This window comes from Balaenoptera acutorostrata, chromosome 16 (genome assembly GCF_949987535.1).
Source record: "Balaenoptera acutorostrata chromosome 16, mBalAcu1.1, whole genome shotgun sequence".
NCBI classification, from domain to species: domain Eukaryota; kingdom Metazoa; phylum Chordata; class Mammalia; order Artiodactyla; family Balaenopteridae; genus Balaenoptera; species Balaenoptera acutorostrata.
This window is the reverse complement of record NC_080079.1, coordinates 33,730,801-33,756,593: the sequence shown is the minus strand read 5'-3', so window position 1 is coordinate 33,756,593 and position 25,793 is coordinate 33,730,801. Positions and strand designations below refer to the sequence as shown.

General features: G+C 43.7%; 1 protein-coding gene across 6 annotated transcripts in view; it reads left to right on the top strand.

The window, feature by feature from the left end:
* PLCE1 (phospholipase C epsilon 1) overlaps positions 1–25,793 on the top strand; it is a 319,414-nt gene that overhangs the window by 216,219 nt on the left and 77,402 nt on the right. For all 6 annotated transcript variants that reach the window (XR_009005599.1, XM_057530499.1, XM_057530495.1 and 3 more), the window contains 2 exons: positions 9,313–9,458; positions 15,550–15,808. Coding sequence is in view for 5 of the 6 variants with exons in the window: in XM_057530499.1 (XP_057386482.1) it covers positions 9,313–9,458; positions 15,550–15,808 (405 nt within the window). In the remaining variant the exon portion in view is untranslated. The remainder of the gene's footprint in view (positions 1–9,312; positions 9,459–15,549; positions 15,809–25,793) is intronic.

Genomic DNA, 25,793 nt, shown 5'->3' with positions numbered 1-25,793 from the left:
TTGGAGCAGAAAGAGAAAACTACAGCTGCTGGAATATTTACTGAGCACCTACTGTATGCAGAATAACATGGGAACAACTCAAAATTGGCACAAGGGTCTGCCTGCCAAGACTTCGAAATCTAAAGCTGCAGACGGACAGGCACACATGAAGAAGCATGCCAGTCAGCAAACAGGACAAATGAAGTGTCAGGTACAGTGTGGGAGTGCTGGAGCCAGGCCCCTGGGCAGTCGTTTGCCTCCCGAAGTGAATTTCTGCACACTCAGCTGTCAGGCTCAAGATCGTTGCTTTGCGCCACCAGGGTAGTTACCATTCAACCAGTTACATGACCTCATCAAAGGACAGTCATTGTTTATTTTTATAGATTAGGTGGTGGGGAAGGCACACCAAGTGCTTTTATTTTGTGCTGGACATCCTAGAATTTTTGCCTTACATGTACAGCTCTGTTGGGTTTATTTGGAATTGGGATCTATTCTTTCCCTAGAAAAGGTGACCTCCTTCTCACGAAGTAGGAAAGATGTTGAACTGGCCAGTGTCCCATGCTGTGTTTAATTCCACTCTGAATCAAATGTAACTGCTGTCCAATGTACCTGATGTTTCCTGGACAAAGGGCCCTGGTTTCTCAGGGCAGCTGCCCCTTTAGAACCTATCTGTGACTCACTGCTATTTACCAAGCACTTCCCCTCCTACCAAACCATATCCACATGGCCTCAAGTCCTCAGACAGCCCTCTCCCACATCCTCCTTCCCCATCTCCTGTTTCCCACCCCTCCCTGCCAACTCCTCTTAGACTTTCTATTGATACGTTTTTTTCTCAACTTTTTTCTTACCCCTTTTCTGCCTTCCCTCTACCTCTCCTTTCTGGCCTCTTTAAAAGAAGTGAAGGATCATTCTTTCTTAGAGTTTAATCCTTGGGAACTCCCTCTCTGCTAAACAGAACAGACAAGCTGGCACTGTGATAAGAAGGCCAACGTTGTTTCCACAAAGAAACATCTTTGAAGAAGGAGCTGCTTATTATTTTTTTCATCATCAGTATTAGTTGACATTTATTGAGTATGTACTCTGCTCCAACCACTAGAGCACATTACATATATTTATTGTATCTTTTATTAGTTACCACACACCCACCCTTATGGCAGGACATTTTATGCGTGAGAAATTGAGTCTCAGGGAAGGTAAGAAACTTGCTCAAGGGCACAGAAATAGTGAAAAGCAGTGCCAAGAGGTGAACCTGCATTTCTTTGGCTCCAAATCCAGTGTTCTCCCTTCTCTCCCCCACCTCCCACTGAAACGGGGAAGCTAAAGAGACAGAATTCTGGTTTTCATCAGATTTATTCCCTAACAAGTTTCATTCACAGAAGCTCACCCCTACACACATGTACTGCACAGACGGCAGATTTAATTATCTTCTTCTTAGTGATCCATTATATCTACCAGGGTCCAACAGGGCAGGATGTCATTGATCTTGGTGGGATGCCAATATCCTTTGTTTCTTCACACAGACTTGTCTTCAGGGGAACGTAGACCAACACATGCAAACGATTTTATTCCCCTCCCTTCTCTCCTTCCTGTTTGATCATTGCTATCGGTTTAACTGTTGGTCTCCTGTTACCTGCTCACCATCCGCATTGCGATCGGCAAACATTTGCCATTGGGCCCTACAAGTGAAATAGTGACTTGTTGGGCTCAGTTTTCCTTTCCTGTGACAGGTGTCCACCTGCCCTGGGACCCACAGTGATTCACAGCAGGTCTCAGAACCTCCAGACCTGCTCGGTGGCCCTGGAAGACAACCTTCTCTCTCTCCCTTTTCCAAGCAGTGTGGCCTGCAGCCAGTGAGTTCCCCATCGGGGGACTTAAGTCACCAGGGAGGCCATTTCCTGAACATCACTCAGGGCACCTCAGAATGGTCCCAGCTCATTCCAGAGCAGACGAGAAAGCCATCACTACCCTAACTCTCTGATGCCCAGTTCTCTCCGGGAAAATGGAATCTTCCAGTCATGGGCCCAGTTTCCCACAGGCCTTCTATGCCATGGCTCCCAGAGTATCCTTTGCCAGCACAAGCCTCTGAGCCTCCTGGGTGAAGAACAAGCAGACAGGTGATTATAGGATGGGGTTGCAGCCTCCAGATGCCCTGGGCACTCAGGCCCTTGGACACTTCTGAGAAGGGCAGCACTGACAGGGAGTTGGCTGCTATGCTTTGTGTGTGACTCAAAGTAAGAAGTTACTGAGGACCCCCCACTCATGCTGGACCCTGTGCTGGGAAATAAATGAGTAAAACAGTGCCTGCCTTCAAGGAGCTCAAATTCCAGGGACAGAGGCCAGGGGGAAAGTGGTCACAGTGCAGTGATAAAGTAATTTTGATTAACCATATGAGGATTCAAGAAAGGCTTCCTGGAGGAGGTGACATCTGGGCTGTTTGGCAGTCAGTTGGATGTGGGAGTGGAAGGTGAAGGAAGAGTCAAGGACTGGGATCAGGGTGTGCTTGAGGTGGCCTTGGGCTCTCCAGGTGGAAAGGTCCAGTTAATTTTTGGATATACAGGACAAGAGATAGATATTCAGAGACAGCAGCAGAGAGGTGGGTAAAACCAGGTAAGTGAAAGAAATCATCTAAGAAGAGAACGTAGCATAAGAAGAGATCCAACAGGGGTCAAGGACAGAGCCCCAAGAAATACCAGTGTTCAAGAAGCAACTTGTGCCTGCAGAGACAATATTATGAGCCTGGGCTCTGGGCCTGGGCTGCCTAGGTTGGGATTCCTCCCTCCACAACTTACTAGCTGTGTGACACTGGGAAAGTGACTAAACCTCTCTGTTTCCATTTCATCTATTAAATGGGATGATAATGACATACATTTCATTAGGTTGTTGTAGGATTAAATGAATACATGTTAAATACTTAAGAGTTTTTTTTTTGAAATGTAATATCTGCAAAGAAGACAGAGTCTATTTAAGTAGACCCTTTCTTTCTTTAAAATTAAAAAAGAACAGGCAGAGAATAAGAAATGGTACAAAATGTAGTAGGATTGGAATGTCAGACAGATGAGTGGCGGGCAACAGTGAAAATTAATGCTGGAGGTGTAAATTTAGATCAGATGGTACTGTGCTTGAAGGCCAAAAAAAGAGGTTTAGAGTTTGTTCTATAGACAACTGTGATGCAATTTGAGGGTATAATCCAAGATGTGTTTAGGGCTTCTCCAGAAACCACCTTCAGGTGCCTCCTTTTTTCCATCTGAGTCTCTCCTAAACACAGTCATGGTGGAACCATGCCAAGCAGGACCAGGAGTTCGAGAGACTCTTCTGCACTCACTTCACATCAAGGAGGATGCCTGAGCATGTGTAGCTTGATGGCCACTGCATCCTTAGTACAACACCCTGACATTAAGTCCTGGCCTCTGCTTCAAGGAGCTCACACTTGGGAGAGATTGCTTTAGGACAAGGTACTAGTAATACTCCTATGCATACATATATATAAATATCTACATATGTATATGGGATTGAGCAATTTAAATAGAAAACAATGGATATAATGAGGAGTCAGGGAAGCCTTCAGAGAAGAGGAAATATGAGTTATCCTTTTAGGACAGGCTTGTGCTTGAGGCACAAACCCTCCTCAAGGCAACCACAGATTCTTCCTGGTTCAGCCTTGGGCTGCTTCCTTCCTTGTAGTTAGGAAGTGGAACTTGGAGACTCCTCTCTTCTGAATTTCTGTGCTCTGCTTACTGGAATTCAGCTTCTCTACAACTCAGGTAGCAATATTAATAGTAGTTGTAGAAGCAGCAGGTGGCCGCAGTAGTAAACATCTATTGAGCCCTTAACTACACACTGAGCATCACATTGAGATCTTAGATACAACCTCCAGGTTCATCCTGACAACAGTCTTATCAGGTAAGTATTATTATTCCCATTTCACTGAAAAGGGAATTGAGGCTCAGAGAGGGTAGGTTGCTTGCCTCAGGGACCTGCACAGAGTAACAGTGGAACTGGGAGTTGAAGGCAGGTCCACTCAACTCCGGTGCCCATGCTCCCCACCAGCTATGCTATGCTATCTCCCACTGGCTCCTCCTTCCACCTTCCAAACGGCTGACAGCCCCAGTCTCAAGTACAGTCACAGAGGTGGTGACTTATAGCATCGGACAGGTACTACAGAAGTGATGCTTTCCTGATTCGAGGCTCAGGGGCGCAGAAAGGAACACCGAACCCCTGGGATAGCTCTCAACTTAAGTGTATATAAGAACACCAGGGAGTTATCTAAAAATGCAGATTCCTGGGCTGCAGTCTTAGAGAGTCTGGTTTCTAGGTCTGGATGAGGCCTTGCAATCTGCATTTGAGTAAACACCCTACCACCACTCTGGAGATTCTGATGCCGGTGCTCCATGTTGTGAGGGGTACTGCCTGGGCAGGGGCATTGTGTGTGTGTGTGCGTGCGCGTGCACACGTGTATCGATGTATTGCCTGCGTGTGCATGCCACATCTTCTAGTTCAAGGGTTGTTCTAGTAAAGCTCAATGGAGGGCGGGTATAGATGGGCACTGCATACAACCCACTGCAGAGGAGCTTTGTCTAGAGAGACTTTCATTGCCTTCTTTAGATTTCACCATTTGAGGCTGGACTTAGCAGTGAGGGTGACCAGATACCCGTTACAAAGGATCATCTTTCTACGAAAACTTCTGCTCAGCATGTTCAAAAAAACTTTTTGGCAGGAAGTCATTTGTCCCCTTTTTCTGGACCTGGGAACAGCAGTAGGAAGTGTTCAGGCCTTTTCCCAAATATAATATCTGACCATTTGAAGGCTGAGAATCCTTTCTGCCCACGTCCTCCTGGGACTCTGAGTGGCCTGCCTGCTGGTCAGGGGCACCAAGCATCCCCACATTGGGATGTGGGAAAGATGGTCTCTGCCCTCGAGGACTTAAGGTCTGGGGGGGAGACAGAACAGACCCATGTGAAAGAGTCAGGCACACAAATATAACAAAGCTAGGCCAGATGCAAATCCACACAGCTGTGAGAATCCAAGTGCAGACGTGACTCTGGACTCAAGGTCCGACATTCAGTGAAAGAGAAGCAGGAGGAAGTTGCGTGTGGGGTGTCGGTGAGCCACCAGAAAGGCCTTCCCTGGGGAGGTCGCATGCGTTCATTCGTCGACTCTCCTCAAGCACTTACAGTGGGCTCTGCTGCTGGTGAGCACGGCAGCCCCAAAGTCAGCCTTTTGGGGAACACGGTGCTGACTGCCCAGGGAGTCTGGGGCACCACATAATGCACAGCACATGGACCCAGCCCAGGTGGGACATCAGGGCAGGCCTCCTCAAGACAGCAAGGCTTTCATCAGATTCCTGAAGGCAGCCCTGCCCCTGACTTTAGGGAAGTCAGCACGAAGTACAAAGGAAGGCCCACCTGTGGCCTTCCCACCTCCTCTTTCCATCCTGGCTCATATGCCTGTGTATCATGTGGACACCTCAGGCCTCAAGTGTAAACTCCATCAACACACCACCCTCCCCACTTGGCCAGCCTTCAGGCCTAGAGTTATGATCTACCCTCAGGAGGACTGATCTAGAAAACAGGGCCTTGCCGGCCTGGAAGTGAGCTGTTTGGACAGGGTATTGGGAATCCTGGGTCTACAGGGGTGAGCGATCTGGAGGTGGGTGCACAGCCAGTGGGCAGACAGGTTCCCTCCTCCCCACAGGCTTCTCACTCTGCGGGGGAACACAGCTGAATGAGGGCCAACATGGGCCTCTGTAGCTCAGGGCGTGGGCAGGGGGTCGGACTGCAGGTCTAAGCACAGTTCTGCCCAAAGGATGAGTCAACATTAGCTAAATCAAAGGTGGAGGGATGGGGCAGAGGGGGGGCGTCCCACAGAAGGAACAACCAGTGCAAGATCCCTGGGGTGGGAAAAGCCTGGTTCACCTCCCTAAAAGCAGGAGTGTGGGGAGAGCCGAGGTGAGACTGGAGAACAGACAGGGGCCTCAAGGGCCAAGATAAGGATTTGACTTTACAAAGGACACAGGCAAGACATGGTGGGCCAGGGAAAGGTCATTTTGAATGGAGCAAGAACGTTCCTCCCAAACGAAGCTCATGTGATACCAGGAGGCATTTGATGGGAGAAGAGGGGGCAAGCACTTCACTTTGGCTGGGCCTCGGAGTACTGAGAAAGGCCTGAGAAGGAAAGGAAAAAAAACAATTGTGGAGGATTTGTAGGCATGTAGGAAGGGGTCAGGGTCATCATGGTAAGTACAGAGCCTCTGGAAGGAACGCTTAAAGAATGAGGCTGGGAGCCAGATTCTCTCTTGATGCTGTGCTGACCATTGAAATAAAGCAAAATAATCTGCCACATTTAACACCTTTCTGCTCTAGGACTGCTCCCTATGTTTGAGTCATAGTACTGTACATGTATGCGATTTTTGGTTTTTTCTGTGTGATTTCAGTGTCCTGAAATTCTTTCTGGATTGGCAACACATCCCCTTGTCCACTTAGTAAATAGGACCATGTTTATGCTTTGGGCTACATTTTACAGTCATCACTGAATGCTTGTTTCCTTTTCGTGTCATTTATTTTTTATAATTAGTGCTGACATTCTCGTTACTTAATGCCTATGGAATTATGAATACATTAGGCCACAATAAGAATTGTCCCTGAAGTCTGTAAGCAGATGTTGGGGTGTGTGTGTTTGTGTGTGTGTGTGTGTTTGTGTGTTTGTAATAACAGTGCTTACATAATCTCAATAACCAAGCCCTGGGGACTCACACTCAGAGACAGAACAGTTGGCTTAAATTAGGTTTCCATGTGAAATATGGTATCACTATTTTTTTCCTAGCATTGTGGGAAAGTATATGGAAAATGATTTGACTGATAGGAAATAAATCTGGATGTGTGACCAGGACTGAGGCACAAACCACTTGGTGGTTTGTGTCTGCTCTGTGAAGCAGGTCTCTCCAGGGGAAGATATGTTAACCCTTTCAGGTCCCTGCACTAATAAGTCACTGTGTGGTACCAGAATAGCCTGAAAGTACAGAGACTTTGCAAAGACACTGATTTGCCATCAATTTCAACAGGAAAGGAGCTGAAGCCATAGAAAGAATATAGCCAGAGGCCTCAAGAACTAATGCATTGGGTGTCTTTGAAGAACCATTTTAACTTTTCAGGATTTCATTTTTATTTTAAGGAGATGGATTTGGATTTCTAGCCCAGAGTCAATGATGTTATGATTCTGAGTGTTTTCTGATGATTTCTTAGAGCAGGATAGGGCTTATCAAAACTAATCACACCAAAGGAAGAATTGGTTGGAAGCATTAATGACATTCAGTCTTTACTGGCAAAATAATGTCTTGGTCTAGAGAGCCAGAGTTTCACCAGCCTGGTGACTTTTAACTGGGTAACCAGGTGAAGGGACAAAGCTTGGAGACGGTGAGCCAGGGATTGCTCACAGCTGCAGGTGAGAGGCTGGTTCTGGGAATCCCAAAGGGCTCCTGTGTGCTCAAAGCAGTCCCAGGAGACCAAACGAATGGTTATCTTCTTCCAAGAGGCTCTTAATTCCTTGCAGGATGATCTGGACTACGGCTTGTCCTAGGGGTCTGATTCCAGATCTGTCCTCCTGATGTTTCACGAGAGTTCAGCCAAGTCCAGAGCAGGTAGAGATCGGTGGTGCCTGCTCAGAGCCCACTGGGCTCGTGCTGGGCTCAGGGGTGGCAGGTGGCCCATCACATTTTGCTTCAGCAAATTTCAGAAGGGAAGAGACTGATTGTTACTGCAGTGCTCCTGGCTGCTACCAGATTATAACCCTGTTTTAGCACTGAAACTCTCTGTTGCTATTTCCCTTTTTGTTTTTGTGTAGGGAGAGGAAAGACATGTTCAGCATCGATCTCTTCTGTTCTGCATTTTTCATTTTTTTAATCATTTTTTGGTACTCTTCTCGGTACCTTCTCCTTTGATTCCATCTCTGTCTTCAAATGTGCATCTCTTATTGAGTGCTTAGAAGGACCTACTAGTGCCAGCCAAGTTTACAAAAACTAGCTCCCTTCATCAGCTGAAAGAGCACCAGCCTGGGAGTCCTAGCTTTGACATCAACAAGAATTGTGACCTTGGCAAATCATTTCTCCCATGAGCCTTGGATTCTTGATCTGGAAGAATGGGGTTGGACTGCCCTCTGTGGTTGCTGCCAGCACTAAATGCCATTCATTCCTCTCATTTTATTTGGAGGGAGGGAGTCAGGGAAGTGGTTGCCTTAGACCTTGAACTCTTTTTTCCCTTCAGGCTTCTCTGTTCAGGCTTCACTCTCGCTCAAGCCAGGGAAATGAGTTGCTCCCCAGGTTTCAGCACTGTTGCTAAACCAAGTACAACTAATGGGCCATGTGGGGTCAAGACCAAGGCTTTGATCTATTAACAACTGAACTTACCAGCCCAAACCTTAGCCAGGATGGAGAAAAGTAACGTAAGTGAACACTGGTGTCCAAGCACCAAAGTACAGGTAGCAGCAAAATAATCTTAGAGATTAAGCAAAGGATTTTGAGGCTGCATACCATAAAGGGGGGACTTTAGTAGTAGATTATTATTAAATATTATACTCCAGTCTGTGTAGTAGAAAAGACAAATCACATTAGACTAAATTTAAGCCTAGAGCAGGAGAACAGTATATACATTAGGCATTTACTGAGTGGTTAATAGGGACACCTCTGGGCCACACACCTCGGTTCAAATTCAGGCTTTGCCACCTATTGGTTGAGGACCTTGAGCAAGTCTCTTAGGCCCTCTGTCCCTCATTCATCATCTATAAAATGAGCACAGTTATAGTTCCTGACTCTTAGGATTATTGTGAGAGATACATGAGTCAACATATATGAAGTGCTATATTGCTTCTATTATTTAGTCATTTGAGGAGCATAATAGATAATGCTTTTGTGAAAGATAGTTCAAAAAAATTTTTTTGCATTTTTTCATTTAATATTACGCATTTTACTATTTGACAAATGGACTTTCATTTATGGGCTAAGTGCATTGATTGCATTTATTCTTGCTCTTTCGGTCAAATACATTTAAATCATAGTTATCCTTAGGCCTTGTTTTCTTATGGTCTCATGGAATTTTACAGCTGAAAAGGGATTGTATAAATTACCTTTCAGCCTCATTTTAAAGATGAAGATGAAGAATACAGAGAGGTTAATTCCATTGCAAAGCAGTGATGGAGCTAGAGCCTCAATTCAGTCCCTTGGCTGGGTCCTTCATTTCCTAATACTAAACTGACTTTTTTTAAAAAAACATTTTTCTTATGAAAAAGTATGTATCAAGCTTCCAGCGCATGGTTTCAGTGGACGCCCCTCTCTGCATTCTGCAGGTGAGCTCCTGGGTGACGTGGCTGATCCTCACGGCGGGCTCCATGGAGGAGAAGCGGGAAGTCTTCTCGTATTTGGTGCACGTGGCCAAATGCTGCTGGAACATGGGCAACTACAACGCCGTCATGGAGTTCTTGGCCGGCCTCAGGTATGGGCGGTGGGGAATATGGTTTTCTGGGGGGTTTCCTCTTACCAGCTGAATGGCACTGAATTAATTGTCTGGGTAACCATATTTACCCAAACCAGGCAATTAGTAGTGATTATTTGGGGGAAATAACCTCTGCTAGCACCACAATCCATGTCCCTCAAAGATGCTGCAGAATTCAGAAGTCACGATCCTAATTCGCTGGGTCTGCTCTGATCCCATGCTCTTGGCCAAGCTAAGTATCTGATTGCATAACTCCATCAACCCCATCACTGACCTGTCTCTTCCCCTGCCTGCCCTGTAAGCCCCACTGTTACCTATCTCTTCCCAGCTCTGCCTTACAAATTACCCCAGCACTATAAGCTCCCAACTACTGACTGCCCTTAGCAATAACAGTGGCTACCACTGATAATAAGCATTGAATAATGTTAGCTCTCATTTTTATTGAACACTTACTATGTGTCAAGCATTGGACTAAGCATGTTCCATGCATTAAATCTTTTAATTCTCAGAACAGTTTTTGAGGTAGATACTATTATTATTCCCACACCATACAAAAGAAGAAACTTCTAACTAAGGCAAGAAGAAATTAAGTCATTCGCCCAAGGTCACCTGGCATGGCCGGGATGTGACTGCAGGCCACCTTGAGTTCAGAGTCCGTGCCCTTAAGCTCTGTGATATCCTGCTCTTACGCCTTCTCCATCAAGCTAATAATAAGATCACCATTCTGCCAATAAAGCCTCCCGCCTTATTCCGTTTCAGCTTCGGTTACCTTGCACAAAGTAGCTGCTCCTCACTCTTGCAGGTGAAAGTGTGGTGTGAAGGAGAAGAGTATGAATGGTCGAATGAGAATAGCAGAGAATCAAATCCTGGCTCCCCACCCTGAATAGCTGTGTGATCTGGGCAAGTTACTTGACTTCACTGAGCCTCAGTTTCTTCATCTGTAAATGGAGACAATAATGAAAAGCACCTACCCCTTTACATAGGATTTAATGTGATAATGTAACATGTTGAGTATGTGTGTCTGGCATGTAGTAAGGCTCCAGAAAGAGGACCTGTGATTGCTGTTGTTGTTGTCTGAGATTCACCTTCCCATTGAGGGTTCTATAAATCTATAGATAGATCTATAAATAGATCTTGCTTCATAACACTTCAAGGTTTTTCTTTGATTCTCCAGGCCCTACATAGGGATTCAGGGTTGGGGGTGGAGGGGAAAATTCTGAGTTGGAAATTTTTTTGTCCTTTTGAACTTTCTCAACTAAGAATAAACTCAAATGATCATGTCATTGGCATTTGAAATGGTCATACAAATGCACCAAGCATAGCTCGAAAGAAGGAAAAATAGGAAAAATACTGGGAGAATAGGAGGCTTTATCCAGATGATATGGTTCTCTTTGTGATAAATTTTCTACAAGAACTTGTGTTACTTTTCTTAAAAAAAAAAAAAAGAATGATCATATTATGATAAAATAGTTCTATTTTAATGGTGCTTATCCTCTGTATTTGACTGGCACACTGGTGCAGACTGTTGTCTGGGCACTTCACGTCTTCTCTTCTGGATGTCACTGTCCTCACAGCTTGGCAGCTGACTCCCTCCACAGTGAACGATCCAAAAGAGCAAGGCAGAAGCTGCAGTACCTTTTATGTCCTGGCCTCAGGAGTAATACACTGTCACTTCTGCCATATTGGACTGGTCACATAGGACCAGCACTGATTCATTATGTGTGGGGACCACACTGCAGCAGGACGTGTGGATCTTTGGAGGTTGGCTGCCACATACCATGTATTAGAGCAGGGGTCTCCAACCGGTAGTGGTCCATGGCCTGTTAGGAACCGGGCCGCACAGCAGGAGGTGAGTGGCGGGTGAGTGAGCAAAGCTTCATCTGTATTTACAGCCACTCCCCATCGCTCGCATTACCACCTGAGCTCCACCTCCTGTGAGATCAGTGGCGGCATTAGATTCTCATAGGAGCTTGAACCCTACTGTGAACTGCACATGCGAGGGATCTAGGTTGTGCACTCCTTATGAGGATCTAATGCCTGATGATTTGAGGTGGAGCTGAGGCGGTGACACTAGCGCTGGGGAGCGGCTGCAAATACAGATTATCATTAGCAGAGAGGTGTGACTGCACAGAGACTATAATAAGTCAATTGCTTGCAGACTCATAGCAAAACCCCATCAGTGAGTGGCAAGTGACAATTAAGCTGCATCTTACAGAGCAGACTGGACATAAGCAACACACTTCAGGTGTCACTGTCTCCCATTACCTCCAGATGGGACCATCTAGTTGCAGGAAAACAAGCTCAGGGCTCCCACTGATTCTGCATTATGGTGAGTTGTATAATTATTTCATTATATATTACAGAGTAATAATAATAGAAATAAAGTGCAGAATAAATGTAATGCGCGTGAATCATCCCGAAACCATCCGCCCCAACCCCTGGTCCATGGAAAAATTGTCTTCCACGAAACTGGTTTCTGGTGCCAAAAAAGTTGGGGACCGCTGTATTAGAGACTCTCTTGATACAAGAATGGCCTCAGAATGACCCGTGGAGGCCTTGGGTGAATGGGACTTTTAGACCCAACTTAGTTTGAATTCAAAATCCAAGAAGTCCATAGAGTCAGGTAACTCTTTCTTAGATGAGGAATAACCTCAAACCAGCTGAACCTCACCACTGATTCCTGGGCACCCCAGACCCACTGCTAACTAGTTTCATGCTCCTATATTTGGCTTAAAACTGAACTGATCTTTACAAATAGATAGGTAAAAGTACCAAGTTTAATAGCTCTTTGGCTGGAACAATATATACAGGAGGTAAGTTGCTAGATGTCCTTATGATGGAATGATCATGGAGGAAGAGCTCATGTGTGTACTTTCAGGTCTGAAAATATTTAGATTACAGGTAATTGAACTACACCAAGATAACTGAAAGTTTTTTATTTTTAAAACGATTAGATGAGAAGGGGGCGCTTACTGTTAAGTGACTGCTTTTCTATATACTTTGTACATTTTGCTTCCTCAAACTAAATTCTCAGCTGTTTACAGGAAACAGTTAGAAGTACAAAGATTTACATATAACAAGATTTACTCAATTTTAATGTCAATATAAAATAACCCAAGTGTCAACTACACCTCAATTTTAAAATAATAAAATAAAATAACCCAAATGAACAACAATAGAAAAATGAAGGAAATAACATGATGCAGCCATACAGTGGAATATTATTTAGCCACCAAAAATTATGTTTATAACAAATTTTTAATATCATTGGAAAACAGGTAACATAAAATACGTAAAACTACATGGGAACAAAGCAGTCTATACTTAATAACCTAAGCAATATTTATACAACAAAATTTATAAAATGTTTAGACCAGAGAGACACAAATAGAATAAATACTGGAAGGAAATATACCTAATGTTGTCTGTGGGTGGAAGATCTATGGGTGGATTTTCTATATTTTTGGTATTTTCCAGGTCATCTACGATGGGCGTCTACTACCTTTATAATCATAAAAAGAAATAAAGGTTTTTTAAAAATGTCAATTCTCAATCTAACAAAAAATCATTGATCTTTACTGAGGTTTGTCTTTTGCCCCCCAAAGTACTAAGACGGCTCCATTACTCACGGAAAGAAGGATGATTAAATAATGAGAACCAAGTCTCATTCATGTATTCACTTCATTTATTTAAACCTCTACTCCATGGCCCCTAAAGGATTCTCACCACCTTATAAGGAACTGGTTGTAGAACAAGCTGAACTTAGTGGGGTGAAATCAGGAGACAATTTTATTTTTCTGACCTCACTGTCTTTCAAACCTGCCAATTGACTCTCCTTCCCCCGACTCTGGGTTGTGTCTCTGGGGACGCTGTGTCTTTCCTGGTCACTCCTGTGGTTAATAAGCAGTCTCATTCACCTACGCCCATGAGCATGAATGAACCTGAGAATCGTACGGCAATGCCACAAAAGCAGGTTGCCTAAGAGTACCTACAGCGTGACACCATTTGTATGAAGTTTAAAAATGCACAAAACAATTCTACAAACTGCTTAGCGATATCTGCCTGTGTTGGGAAAGTATCAGGAATTGTAAGGGAAGGAGAGCACTAAAGTTGCAGTTGTGGTCCCCGGTGGTGAGAGAGGGAGGAGGATGGGCTCGTGGAGGAATCCACTGGGGCCTCAATCATATTATTAATGCTTTATTTTTTTAAACTGAGTGGTTGATGTGTGGGTGTTTGTCATGTTGTGCTTCTTTATGTCTTTTGGATATCTTAGATATTACATAATGATCTTTTAATCCAGTCTGATATAAATCAAAACTTCAACTTCTCATTTAAAGCTTCACTCTTTCCCCAATTTTGCAGCCCAACCAGTCTCAGAAAGCTGCGGTAGTGTGGGAAGATATGGTTTATCTTTTCTCTCCCTCTCCCTCCAACTCAGGGTCCCTGCAGAAAAAAATGGGCAGGAGAGGAGAGGAGAAGGGTGGAGGGATAAAGGGAGCCCGTCTTACTTGACTGGGGCAGTTGTGATCTGGCCTTGGAGCCTCCACTGAGAGCCATGAGGGGTGGTTTCAGGGTTACTTCCTAGTTACCTGCCTTAACGTCACCCACTGTCCCATAACGACCTCCCTGCACCGTTACCTGGTAAGGGGCAGTGCACCTCTGGCCTGGCTGACTACTCAGTCCTCCCCCCTACAGTGTCTAGTTCTGCAAGTCCTACCCTCACAGACTTTTTCCACTAAGGTCACCTCACCGGCAGGCCTTTCAAGATAACTCAGGCCCCACTGACTCTCAGAGTCCATTCCTGACTCACAGAAACACCCAGCGCTTTGCCCGCCCAGACTCTCCCTCATGTTGCCATCAGGCAGCTCAAGGCAGCCTCTCATCGTTAGACTTCCCCAGGCAAGTCACACAGCAGTCGGTCTCTGACCAACAACCTGCCGGGACACGGATCAGCCTCTCCATGGAGTTCCCTTGAAGCCCCTGCACTTGGGTGATTGCCTCCTTCTCACATATGGTGCCCCGACAGCCCTCTCCGAAGAAGCATTCCCTACGTGGCTGCTCAGACCCAGTTCCTCTGCTGATGGAGGGTGGGAGACCTCTGAGGGCAGAGCAGTTTGGGTCTCCTGGTGCCAACCCTCTGCCTCTCTTTAGAAGGTGGGGTTCAATGTCAGCTGTTGTTCTCAGCAGCAATTTCAAAATAGGAAAAATCTCATTTAACATCCTGTTCTGCACAAATACTTTAAGATAATGTCCCTCAAGACAGGCCAGTGACTTAATGTCAAAGCTGGATTCAGTAGAAGCAATTCAACAGAAGAGGTCAAAACTGGCTTCGTGGGTATCACTGCGGGACTGGCCTAATCCAATAACATTTAAAAGATCAAGAGGAGTGGATGGAACACATGTTCTGTGGGCGATCCTCCATAAATACTTGTAGGAACCATATTACCCAGGAAGTTTCCCTTTTGGGAAATGAGAAAAACTCAAACTTAAGTTCAGTGCCCACCTTCTGAAATTAACTCCTCCCACACGTGTGTGTTTGTTTTTTGGCTGCATTGGGTCTTCGTTGCTGCGCGCTGGCTTTCTCTAGTTGCGGCGAGCAGGGGCCTCTCTTCGTTGAGGTGCGCAGGCTTCTCATTGCAATGGCTTCTCTTGTTGCAGAGCACGGGCTGTAGGCGCATGGGATTCAGTAGTTGCAGCACGCAGGCTCAGTAGATGCAGCACGCGGGCCCTAGAGCACGTGGGCTTCAGTAGTTGCAGCGCGTGGGCTCAGTAGTTGTGGCACACAGGCTTAGTTGCTTCGCGGCATGTGGGATCTTCCCGGACCAGGAATTGAACCCGTGTCCCCTGCATTAGCAGGCAGATTCTTAACCACTGTGCCACCAGGGAAGTCCCCACATGTATTTTTGTATGTATCTGTCCTATTTAATTTTCTGTTTCAATTTATTAAAGTAATATTCACATCATTTGGGGAATCCTAAATAAATATTAAAACAGAAAGAAAACATGAAAAAAAATGGAATTTAGGCTATTTACTGTAAATTATATTATTTCTCCTTCAGTCTAAAAAAAAAATGTCATTGACTTGTAACAGGTCAAGAAAAGTTTTAAAAATGTGGCAGTTTATGGACCAGTCAGACCTGGAGACAATGAGGAGCCTGAAGGACGCCATGGCCCAGCATGAATCTTCCTGCGAGTACAGGAAGGTGGTGACTCGGGCGCTGCACATCCCCGGCTGTAAGGTGGTTCCGTTCTGCGGGGTGTTTCTGAAGGAGCTCTGTGAGGTGCTTGACGGAGCCTCCGGCCTCATGAAGCTTTGCCCGAGGTACAATTCCCAAGAAGAAACTCTAGAGGTGAGGCCTTTCAAAATCCTCATGGTCTGGAGAATCGTTGTAGCCACCTGGCTTGTCACTCACTAAAGCCAGAAGAGAGACCTTTCTGAGCCCAGGGTTATCAGTTGTCACTGCTGTGTTGGGTAACAGTTAGGTCCTTGAACATTCCAGAGAAAAGAATGCCAACTAACACTGTTGGGGCTTAATATTAAGTTAGCTTTAATGGGGCAATGTGAAAGTACAAGTGCAAGTGGGTATTGTTTCCTGATTTTTTTTTAAAGGTTGATGGGGTTTTCTTCTCTCTTATTGGGTGAGAATGTCTGGGTGCAGGGGATACGAGAAGTCAAGCGAGAGTGGTAACTTTTTTGGATCAGTGGAAGAAAGACTGAAGGGAAGTCAACACTGCCTTCCTTTCCTCCTTTATGGGAATCTGGTACGTCTTCTAAGGACAAGCTCCGGGCTCCTAACCGCACTGCCTCCGTTCCCCCTGGCCCATTGCTTCTCATTCCTGACCCCCAGCGTGGAGAAGACCACAGAGCTTGGACTCAGAGCATTTGGCATTGGAGAGAAGGGGCATTGAGAAACGGAAGAAGATTTGGAAATCTCTTATATAGTGTTTAGAAACGAAAGAAGGGACTAAAAGGGGGGAACTTTACAGAGAATTTTGAGGAGTCCCATACCTTTACAGAGAATTTTGAGGAGTCCCATACCTGGAAGTCCCACACCGAAATCTAGAGTCATTCTCACCATGGTGACAGCACCCACTGCTGACCTTACACACACACACTCTCACACTCACACACAGCCCTTCTCAGTGGCAGTGAGAAAAATCTCCTAAAACTGTAGCCTCTTCCAGGTCACCTGGGAACAAAAGCATCGCCTGGTATCAGGGAGACTTAGAACCTCTGACAGGTGCCGGCAGCACTACTGGCTTGCATCTCCCTGGCTTATGAGGGGGGGATAAAATGCAAGAAATGGAGGAGAAAGCTTAAAGCAAGCCCCCCCAAGCTGCACCCACACTGCCTCCCTCATGTCTCAGAAGGCAGGAACAACCTATCTCATGGCCTAGCTGCCCCTCTTGTTACCGACCGGGGTTCTTGGCCTTCCCCAATCAATAGAAATTGACTAGAGGCCAGACAAGACATTCAGGCAAGGCTTTATTGGGGCCCCTTCTGCAGCAAGGGGGAGTGAGAACAAACAATAGGTTCCCCTGCTTGCTTGCTCCCTGAGCGGGGGTGGGGAGAGCTTGTTTCTTATATGGGGTGAGGGTAGGCATGTGTCCAGGGGCCGGGCCAGAGGGGTAGCTTAGGTGTTTTGCCAACCTCTCTGGTGGTGCTGTGTGCACGGGGCATGCTCAGTACCCTGCTTTTGCTCCCCACTCTTCAAAAGTGGCAGTTGGGCCTCTCCGCCCGCCAGCCTCTGCGCGCAGTAGGAGCGGTCCCACCACGCGCCCCCCGGCCGCGCCTCAGGAGCTTCTGGAGCCACGTGCGTTTGCTTTGCGCTGGCTCCGCAGCTGAAACTCCGCCGGCAGCCCAGGCAGCGCCCACCTGCTCTCAACTAGCCAGCGTCTCCCTCGGCCCGCGTAAATCCAAGGCCCCAGATCCTGCCCGCTCCAGATACTGCAAACGCTGACTGCGCCAACAGAAACTCAGAGGCCCTTTTCATCTGGTTCAAGAGAAGCTCAACAGAAAGTGAAACAGCTCCCATCCCTTGGGGGAGAAGGCTCCAGGACAGCCGTGTGGACGAAAGGCTCTTGGTGCTCCAGCCAGGCATCAGGGCCGTGCCTCTGAGGTGGGAGAGCCAACTTCAGAACACTGGTCCACAAGAGACCTCCCAGCTCCATGTAATACCAAACGGCAAAAATCTCCCAGAGATCTCCATCTCAACATCAAGACCCAGCTTCACTCGACGACCAGCAAGCTACAGTGCTGGACATCCTATGCCAAACAACTAGCTAGACAGGAACACAACCCCATCCATTGGCAGAGAGGCTGCCTAAAATCATAATAAGGCCACAGACACCCCAAAATACACCACCAGACGTGGACGTGCCCACCAGAAAGACAAGATCTAGCCTCATCCACCAGAACTCAGGCACTAGTTCCCTCCACCAGGAAGCCTACACAACCCACTGAACCAACCTTAGCCGCTGGGGACAGATACCAAAAACAACGGGAACTACGAACCTGCAGCCTGTGAAAAGGAGACCCCAAACACAGTAAGATAGGCAAAATGAGACGACAGAAAAACACACAGCAGATGAAGGAGCAGGCTCAAAACACACTGGACTTAACAAATGAAGAGGAAATAGGTAGTCTACCTGAAAAAGAATTCAGAATAATGATAGTAAGGATGATCCAAAATCTTGGAAACAGAATAGACAAAATGCAAGAAACATTTAACAAGGATGTAGAAGAACTAAAGAGGAACCAAGCAATGATGAAAAACACAATAAATGAAATTAAAAATACTCTAGATGGGATCAATAGTAGAATAACTGAGGCAGAAGAAAGGATAAGTGACCTGGAAGATAAAATGGTGGAAATAACTACTACAGAGCAGGATAAAGAAAAAAGAATGAAAAGAACTGAGGACAGTCTCAGGGACCTCTGGGACAACATTAAACGTGCCAACATTCGAATTATAGGGGTACCAGAAGAAGAAGAGAAAAAGAAAGGGACTGAGAAAATTTTTGAAGAGATTATAGTTGAAAACTTCCCTAATATGGGAAAGGAAATAGTTAATCAAGTCCTGGAAGCACAGAGAGTCCCATACAGGATAAACCCAAGGAGGAACACGCCAAGACACATATTAATCAAACTGTCAAAAATTAAATATAAGGAAAACATATTAAAGGCAGCAAGGGAAAAAAAACAAATAACACACAAGGGAATCCCCATAAGGTTAACATCTGATCTCTCAGCAGAAACTCTGCAAGCCAGAAGGGAGTGGCAGGATATACTTAAAGTCATGAAGGAGAAAAACCTACAACCAAGATTACTCTACCCAGCAAGGATCTCATTCAGATTCGATGGAGAAATTAAAACCTTTACAGACAAGCAAAAGCTGAGAGAGTTCAGCACCACCAAACCAGCTTTACAACAAATGCTAAAGGAAATTCTCTAGGCAAGAAACACAAGAGAAGGAAAACACCTACAATAACAAACCCAATACATTTAAGAAAATGGGAATAGGAACATACATATCGATAATTACCTTGAATGTAAATGGATTAAATGCTCCCACCAAAAGACACAGGCTGGCTGAATGGATACAAAAACAAGACCCATACATATGCTGTCTACAAGAGACCCACTTCAGACCTAGGGACACATACAGACTGAAAGTGAGGGGATGGAAAAAGATATTCCATGCAAATGGAAATCAAAAGAAAGCTGGAGTAGCAATTCTCATATCAGACAAAATAGACTTTAAAATAAAGACTATTACAAGAGACAAAGAAGGACACTATATAATGATCAAGGGATCGATCCAAGAGGAAGGTATAACAATTGTAAATATTTATGCACCCAACATAGGAGCACCTCAATACATAAGGCAAATACTAACAGCCATGAAAGGGGAAATTGACAGCAACACAATCATAGTAGGGGACTTTAACACCCCACTTTCACCAATGGACAGATCATCCAAAATGAAAATAAATAAGGAAACACAAGCTTTAAATGATACATTAAACAATATGGACTTAATTGATATTTATAGGACATTCCACCCAAAAACAACAGAATACACATTTTTCTCAAGTGCTCATGGAACATTCTCCAGGATAGATCATATCTTGGGTCACAAATCAAGCCTTGGTAAATTTAAGAAAATTGAAATTGTATCAAGTATCTTTTCCGACCACAACGCTATGAGACTAGATATCAATTACAGGAAAAGATCTGTAAAAAATACAAACACATGGAGGCTACACAATACATTACTTAATAACGAAGTGATTACTGAAGAAATCAAAGGGGAAATCAAAAAATACCTAGAAACAAATGACAATGGAGACACGACGACCCAAAACCTATGGGACACAGCAAAAGCAGTGCTAAGAGGGAAGTTTATAGCAATACAAGCCTACCTCAAGAAACAGGCAACATCTCGAATAAACAACCTAACCTTGCACCTAAAGCAATTAGAGAAAGAAGAACAAAAAAACCCCAAAGCCAGCAGAAGGAAAGAAATTATAAAGATCAGGTCAGAAATAAATGAAAAAGAAATGAAGGAAACAATAGCAAAAATCAATGAAACTAAAAGCTGGTTCTTTGAGAAGATAAACAAAATTGATAAACCATTAGCCAGACTCATCAAGAGAAAAAGGGAGAAGACTCAAATCAATAGAATTAGAAATGAAAAAGGAGAAGTAACCACTGACACTGCAGAAATACAAAAGATCATGAGAGATTACTACAAGCAACTATATGCCAATAAAATGGACAACCTGGAAGAAATGGACAGATTCTTAGAAATGCACAAACTGCCGAGACTGAACCAGGAAGAAATAGAAAATATGAACAGACCAATCACAAGCACTGAAATTGAAACTGTGATTAAAAACCTTCCAACAAACAAAAGCCCAGGACCAGATGGCTTCACAGGCGAATTCTATCAAACATTTAGAGAAGAGCTAACACCTATCCTTCTCAAACTCTTCCAAAATATTGCAGAGGGAGGAACACTCCCCAACTCATTCTACGAGGCCACCATCACCCTGATACCAAAACCAGACAAAGATGTCACAAAGAAAGAAAACTACAGGCCAATATCACTGATGAACATAGATGCAAAAATCCTCAACAAAATACTAGCAAACAGAATCCAACAGCACATTAAAAGGATCATACACCATGATCAAGTGGGGTTTATCCCAGGAATGCAAGGATTCTTCAATATACGCAAATCAATCAATGTGATACACCATATTAACAAATTGAAGGAGAAAAACCATATGATCATCTCAATAGATGCAGAGAAAGCTTTTGACAAAATTCAACACCCATTTATGATAAAAGCCCTGCAGAAAGTAGGCATAGAGGGAACTTTCCTCAACATAATAAAGGCCATATATGACAAACCCACAGCCAACATTGTCCTCAATGGTGAAAAACTGAAACCATTTCCACTAAGATCAGGAACAAGACAAGGTTGCCCACTCTCACCACTATTATTCAACATAGTTCTGGAAGTCCTAGCCACAGCAATCAGGGAAGACAAAGAAATAAAAGGAATCCAAATCGGAAAAGAAGAAGTAAAGCTGTCACTATTTGCAGATGACATGATACTATACATAGAGAATCCTAAAGATGCTACCAGAAAACTCCTAGAGCTAATCAATGAATTTGGTAAAGTAGCAGGATACAAAATTAATGCACAGAAATCTCTTGCATTTCTATACACTAATGACGAAAAATCTGAAAGTGAAATTAAGAAAACACTCCCATTTACCATTGCAACAAAAAGAATAAAATATCTAGGAATAAACCTACCTAAGGAGACAAAAGACCTGTATGCAGAAAATTATAAGACACTGATGAAAGAAATTAAAGATGATACAAATAGATGGAGAGATATACCATGTTCCTGGATTGGAAGAATCAACATTGTGAAAATGACTCTACTACCCAAAGCAATCTACAGATTCAATGCAATCCCTATCAAACTACCACTGGCATTTTTCACAGAACTAGAACAAAAAATTTCACAATTTGTATGGAAACACAAAAGACCCCGAATAGCCAAAGCCATCTTGAGAACGAAAAATGGAGCTGGGGGAATCAGGCTCCCTGACTTCAGACTATATTACAAAGCTTCAGTAATCAAGACAGTTTGGTACTGGCACAAAAACAGAAATATAGATCAATGGAACAGGATAGAAAGCCCAGAGATAAACCCACACACATATGGTCAACTTATCTTTGATAAAGGAGGCAAGCATATACAGTGGAGAAAAGACAGCCTCTTCAATAAGTGGTGCTGGGAAAATTGGACAGGAACATGTAAAAGTATGAAATTAGAACACTCCCTGACACCATGCTCAAAAATAAACTCAAAATGGATTAAAGACCTAAGTGTAAGGGCGGACACTATCAAACTCTTAGAGGAAAACATAGGCAGAACACTCTATGACATACATCACAGCAAGATTCTTTTTGACCCAGCTCCCAGAGAAATGGAAATAAGAACACAAATAAACAAATGGGACCTAATGAAACTGAAAAGCTTTTGCACAGCAAAGGAAACCATAAACAAGACGAAAAGACAACCCTCAGAATGGGAGAAAATATTTGCAAATGAAGCAACTGACAAAGGATTAATCTCCAAGATTTACAAGCAGCTCATGCAGCTCAATAACAAAAAAACGAACAACCCAATCCAAAAATGGGCAGAAGGTCTAAATAGACATTTCTCCAAAGAAGATATACAGATGGCCTACAGACACATGAAAGAATGCTCAACATCATTAATCATTAGAGAAATGCAAATCAAAACTACAATGAGATATCATCTCACACCGGTCAGAATGGCCATCATCAAAAAATCTAGAAACAATAAATGCTGGAGAGGGTGTGGAGGAAAGGGAACACTCTTGCACTGTTGGTGGGAATGTAAATTGATACAGCCACTATGGAGAACAGTATGGAGGTTCCTTAAAAAACTACAAATAGAACTACCATATGACCCAGCAATCCCACTACTGGGCATATACCCTGAGAAAACCATAGGTCAAAAAGAGTCATGTACCAAAATGTTCATTGCAGCTCTATTTACAATAGCCAGGACATGGAAGCAACCTAAATGTCCATCGACAGATGAATGGATAAAGAAGATGTGGCACATATATACAATGGAATATTACTCAGCCATAAAAAGAAATGAAATGGAGGTATTTGTAATGAGGTGGATGGAGTTAGAGTCTGTCATACAGAGTGAAGTAAGTCAGAAAGAGAAAAACAAATACAGTATGCTAACACATATATACGGAATCTAAGGGGAAAAAAAAAAGGCCATGAAGAACCTAGTGGCAAGACGGGAATAAAGACACAGACCTACTAGAGAATGGACTTGAGGATATGGGGAGGGGGTGGGGTGAGATGTGACAGGGTAAGAGAGTGTCATGGACATATATACACTACCAAATGTAAAATAGATAACTAGTGGGAAGCAGCCGCACAGCACAGGGAGATCAGCTCGGTGCTTTGTGACCACCTAGAGGGGTGGGATGGGGAGGGTGGGAGGGAGGGAGATGCAAGAGGGAAGAGAAATGGGAACATATTGTATATGTATAACTGATTCAGTTTGTTATAAAGCAGAAGCTAACACACTATTGTAAGGCAATTATACTTCAATAAAGATGTTTAAAAAAAAAAAAAAAAAAAAAAAGCCCTGCAGAAAGTAGGCATAGAGGGAACTTTCCTCAACATAATAAAGGCCATATATGACAAACCCACAGCCAACATTGTCCTCAATGGTGAAAAACTGAAACCATTTCCACTAAGATCAGGAACAAGACAAGGTTGCCCACTCTCACCACTATTATTCAACATAGTTCTGGAAGTCCTAGCCACAGCAATCAGGGAAGACAAAGAAATAAAAGGAATCCAAATCGGAAAAGAAGAAGTAAAGCTGTCACTATTTGCAGATGACATGATACTATACATAGAGAATCCTAAAGATGCTACCAGAAAACTCCTAGAGCTAATCAATGAATTTGGTAAAGTAGCAGGATACAAAATTAATGCACAGAAATCTCTTGCATTTCTATACACTAATGACGAAAAATCTGAAAGTGAAATTAAGAAAACACTCCCATTTACCATTGCAACAAAAAGAATAAAATATCTAGGAATAAACCTACCTAAGGAGACAAAAGACCTGTATGCAGAAAATTATAAGACACTGATGAAAGAAATTAAAGATGATACAAATAGATGGAGAGATATACCATGTTCCTGGATTGGAAGAATCAACATTGTGAAAATGTCTCTACTACCCAAAGCAATCTACAGATTCAATGCAATCCCTATCAAACTACCACTGGCATTTTTCACAGAACTAGAACAAAAAATTTCACAATTTGTATGGAAACACAAAAGACCCCGAATAGCCAAAGCCATCTTGAGAACGAAAAATGGAGCTGGGGGAATCAGGCTCCCTGACTTCAGACTATATTACAAAGCTTCAGTAATCAAGACAGTTTGGTATTGGCACAAAAACAGAAATATAGATCAATGGAACAGGATAGAAAGCCCAGAGATAAACCCACACACATATGGTCAACTTATCTTTGATAAAGGAGGCAAGCATATACAGTGGAGAAAAGACAGCCTCTTCAATAAGTGGTGCTGGGAAAATTGGACAGGAACATGTAAAAGTATGAAATTAGAACACTCCCTGACACCATGCACAAAAATAAACTCAAAATGGATTAAAGACCTAAGTGTAAGGGCAGACACTATCAAACTCTTAGAGGAAAACATAGGCAGAACACTCTATGACATACATCACAGCAAGATTCTTTTTGACCCAGCTCCCAGAGAAATGGAAATAAGAACACAAATAAACAAATGGGACCTAATGAAACTGAAAAGCTTTTGCACAGCAAAGGAAACCATAAACAAGACCAAAAGACAACCCTCAGAATGGGAGAAAATATTTGCAAATGAAGCAACTGACAAAGGATTAATCTCCAAGATTTACAAGCAGCTCATGCAGCTCAATAACAAAAAAACGAACAACCCAATCCAAAAATGGGCAGAAGATCTAAATAGACATTTCTCCAAAGAAGATATACAGATGGCCTACAGACACATGAAAGAATGCTCAACATCATTAATCATTAGAGAAATGCAAATCAAAACTACAATGAGATATCATCTCACACCGGTCAGAATGGCCATCATCAAAAAATCTAGAAACAATAAATGCTGGAGAGGGTGTGGAGGAAAGGGAACACTCTTGCACTGTTGGTGGGAATGTAAATTGATACAGCCACTATGGAGAACAGTATGGAGGTTCCTTAAAAAACTACAAATAGAACTACCATACGACCCAGCAATCCCACTACTGGGCATATACCCTGAGAAAACCATAGGTCAAAAAGAGTCATGTACCAAAATGTTCATTGCAGCTCTATTTACAATAGCCAGGACATGGAAGCAACCTAAATGTCCATCGACAGATGAATGGATAAAGAAGATGTGGCACATATATACAATGGAATATTACTCAGCCATAAAAAGAAATGAAATGGAGGTATTTGTAATGAGGTGGATGGAGTTAGAGTCTGTCATACAGAGTGAAGTAAGTCAGAAAGAGAAAAACAAATACAGTATGCTAACACATATATATGGAATCTAAGGGAAAAAAAAAAAAAAAAAAAGGCCATGAAGAACCTAGTGGCAAGACGGGAATAAAGACACAGACCTACTAGAGAATGGACTTGAGGATAGGGGGAGGGGGTGGGGTGAGATGTGACAGGGTAAGAGAGTGTCATGGACATATATACACTACCAAATGTAAAATAGATAGCTAGTGGGAAGCAGCCGCATAGCACAGGGAGATCAGCTCGGTGCTTTGTGACCACCTAGAGGGGTGGGATGGGGAGGGTGGGAGGGAGGGAGATGCAAGAGGGAAGAGAAATGGGAACATATTGTATATGTATAACAGATTCACTTTGTTATAAAGCAGATGCTAACACACTATTGTAAGGCAATTATACTTCAATAAAGATGTTTGAAAAAAAAAAAAAAAAAAAGTGGCAGTTGGGTTTTTTTTGGTCTCTTTGTATCTTTTGGGTCTAGAATTTGCCCCAACTGTGCATGCACACAGTTATTTTTAGTCCCGTACAGTTTCTTTGTATTTTGTTTCTGGAGGAGAGGTGTGTCCAGGTGCAAGCACTGCAGCACTTCAGCAAAGGGTCCCAGGTCCCAGCAAAGGGTCCCAGGTCCCAGCCTGTCTCACTCTGACTTCTGATGGGAGAAACTTCCTGATC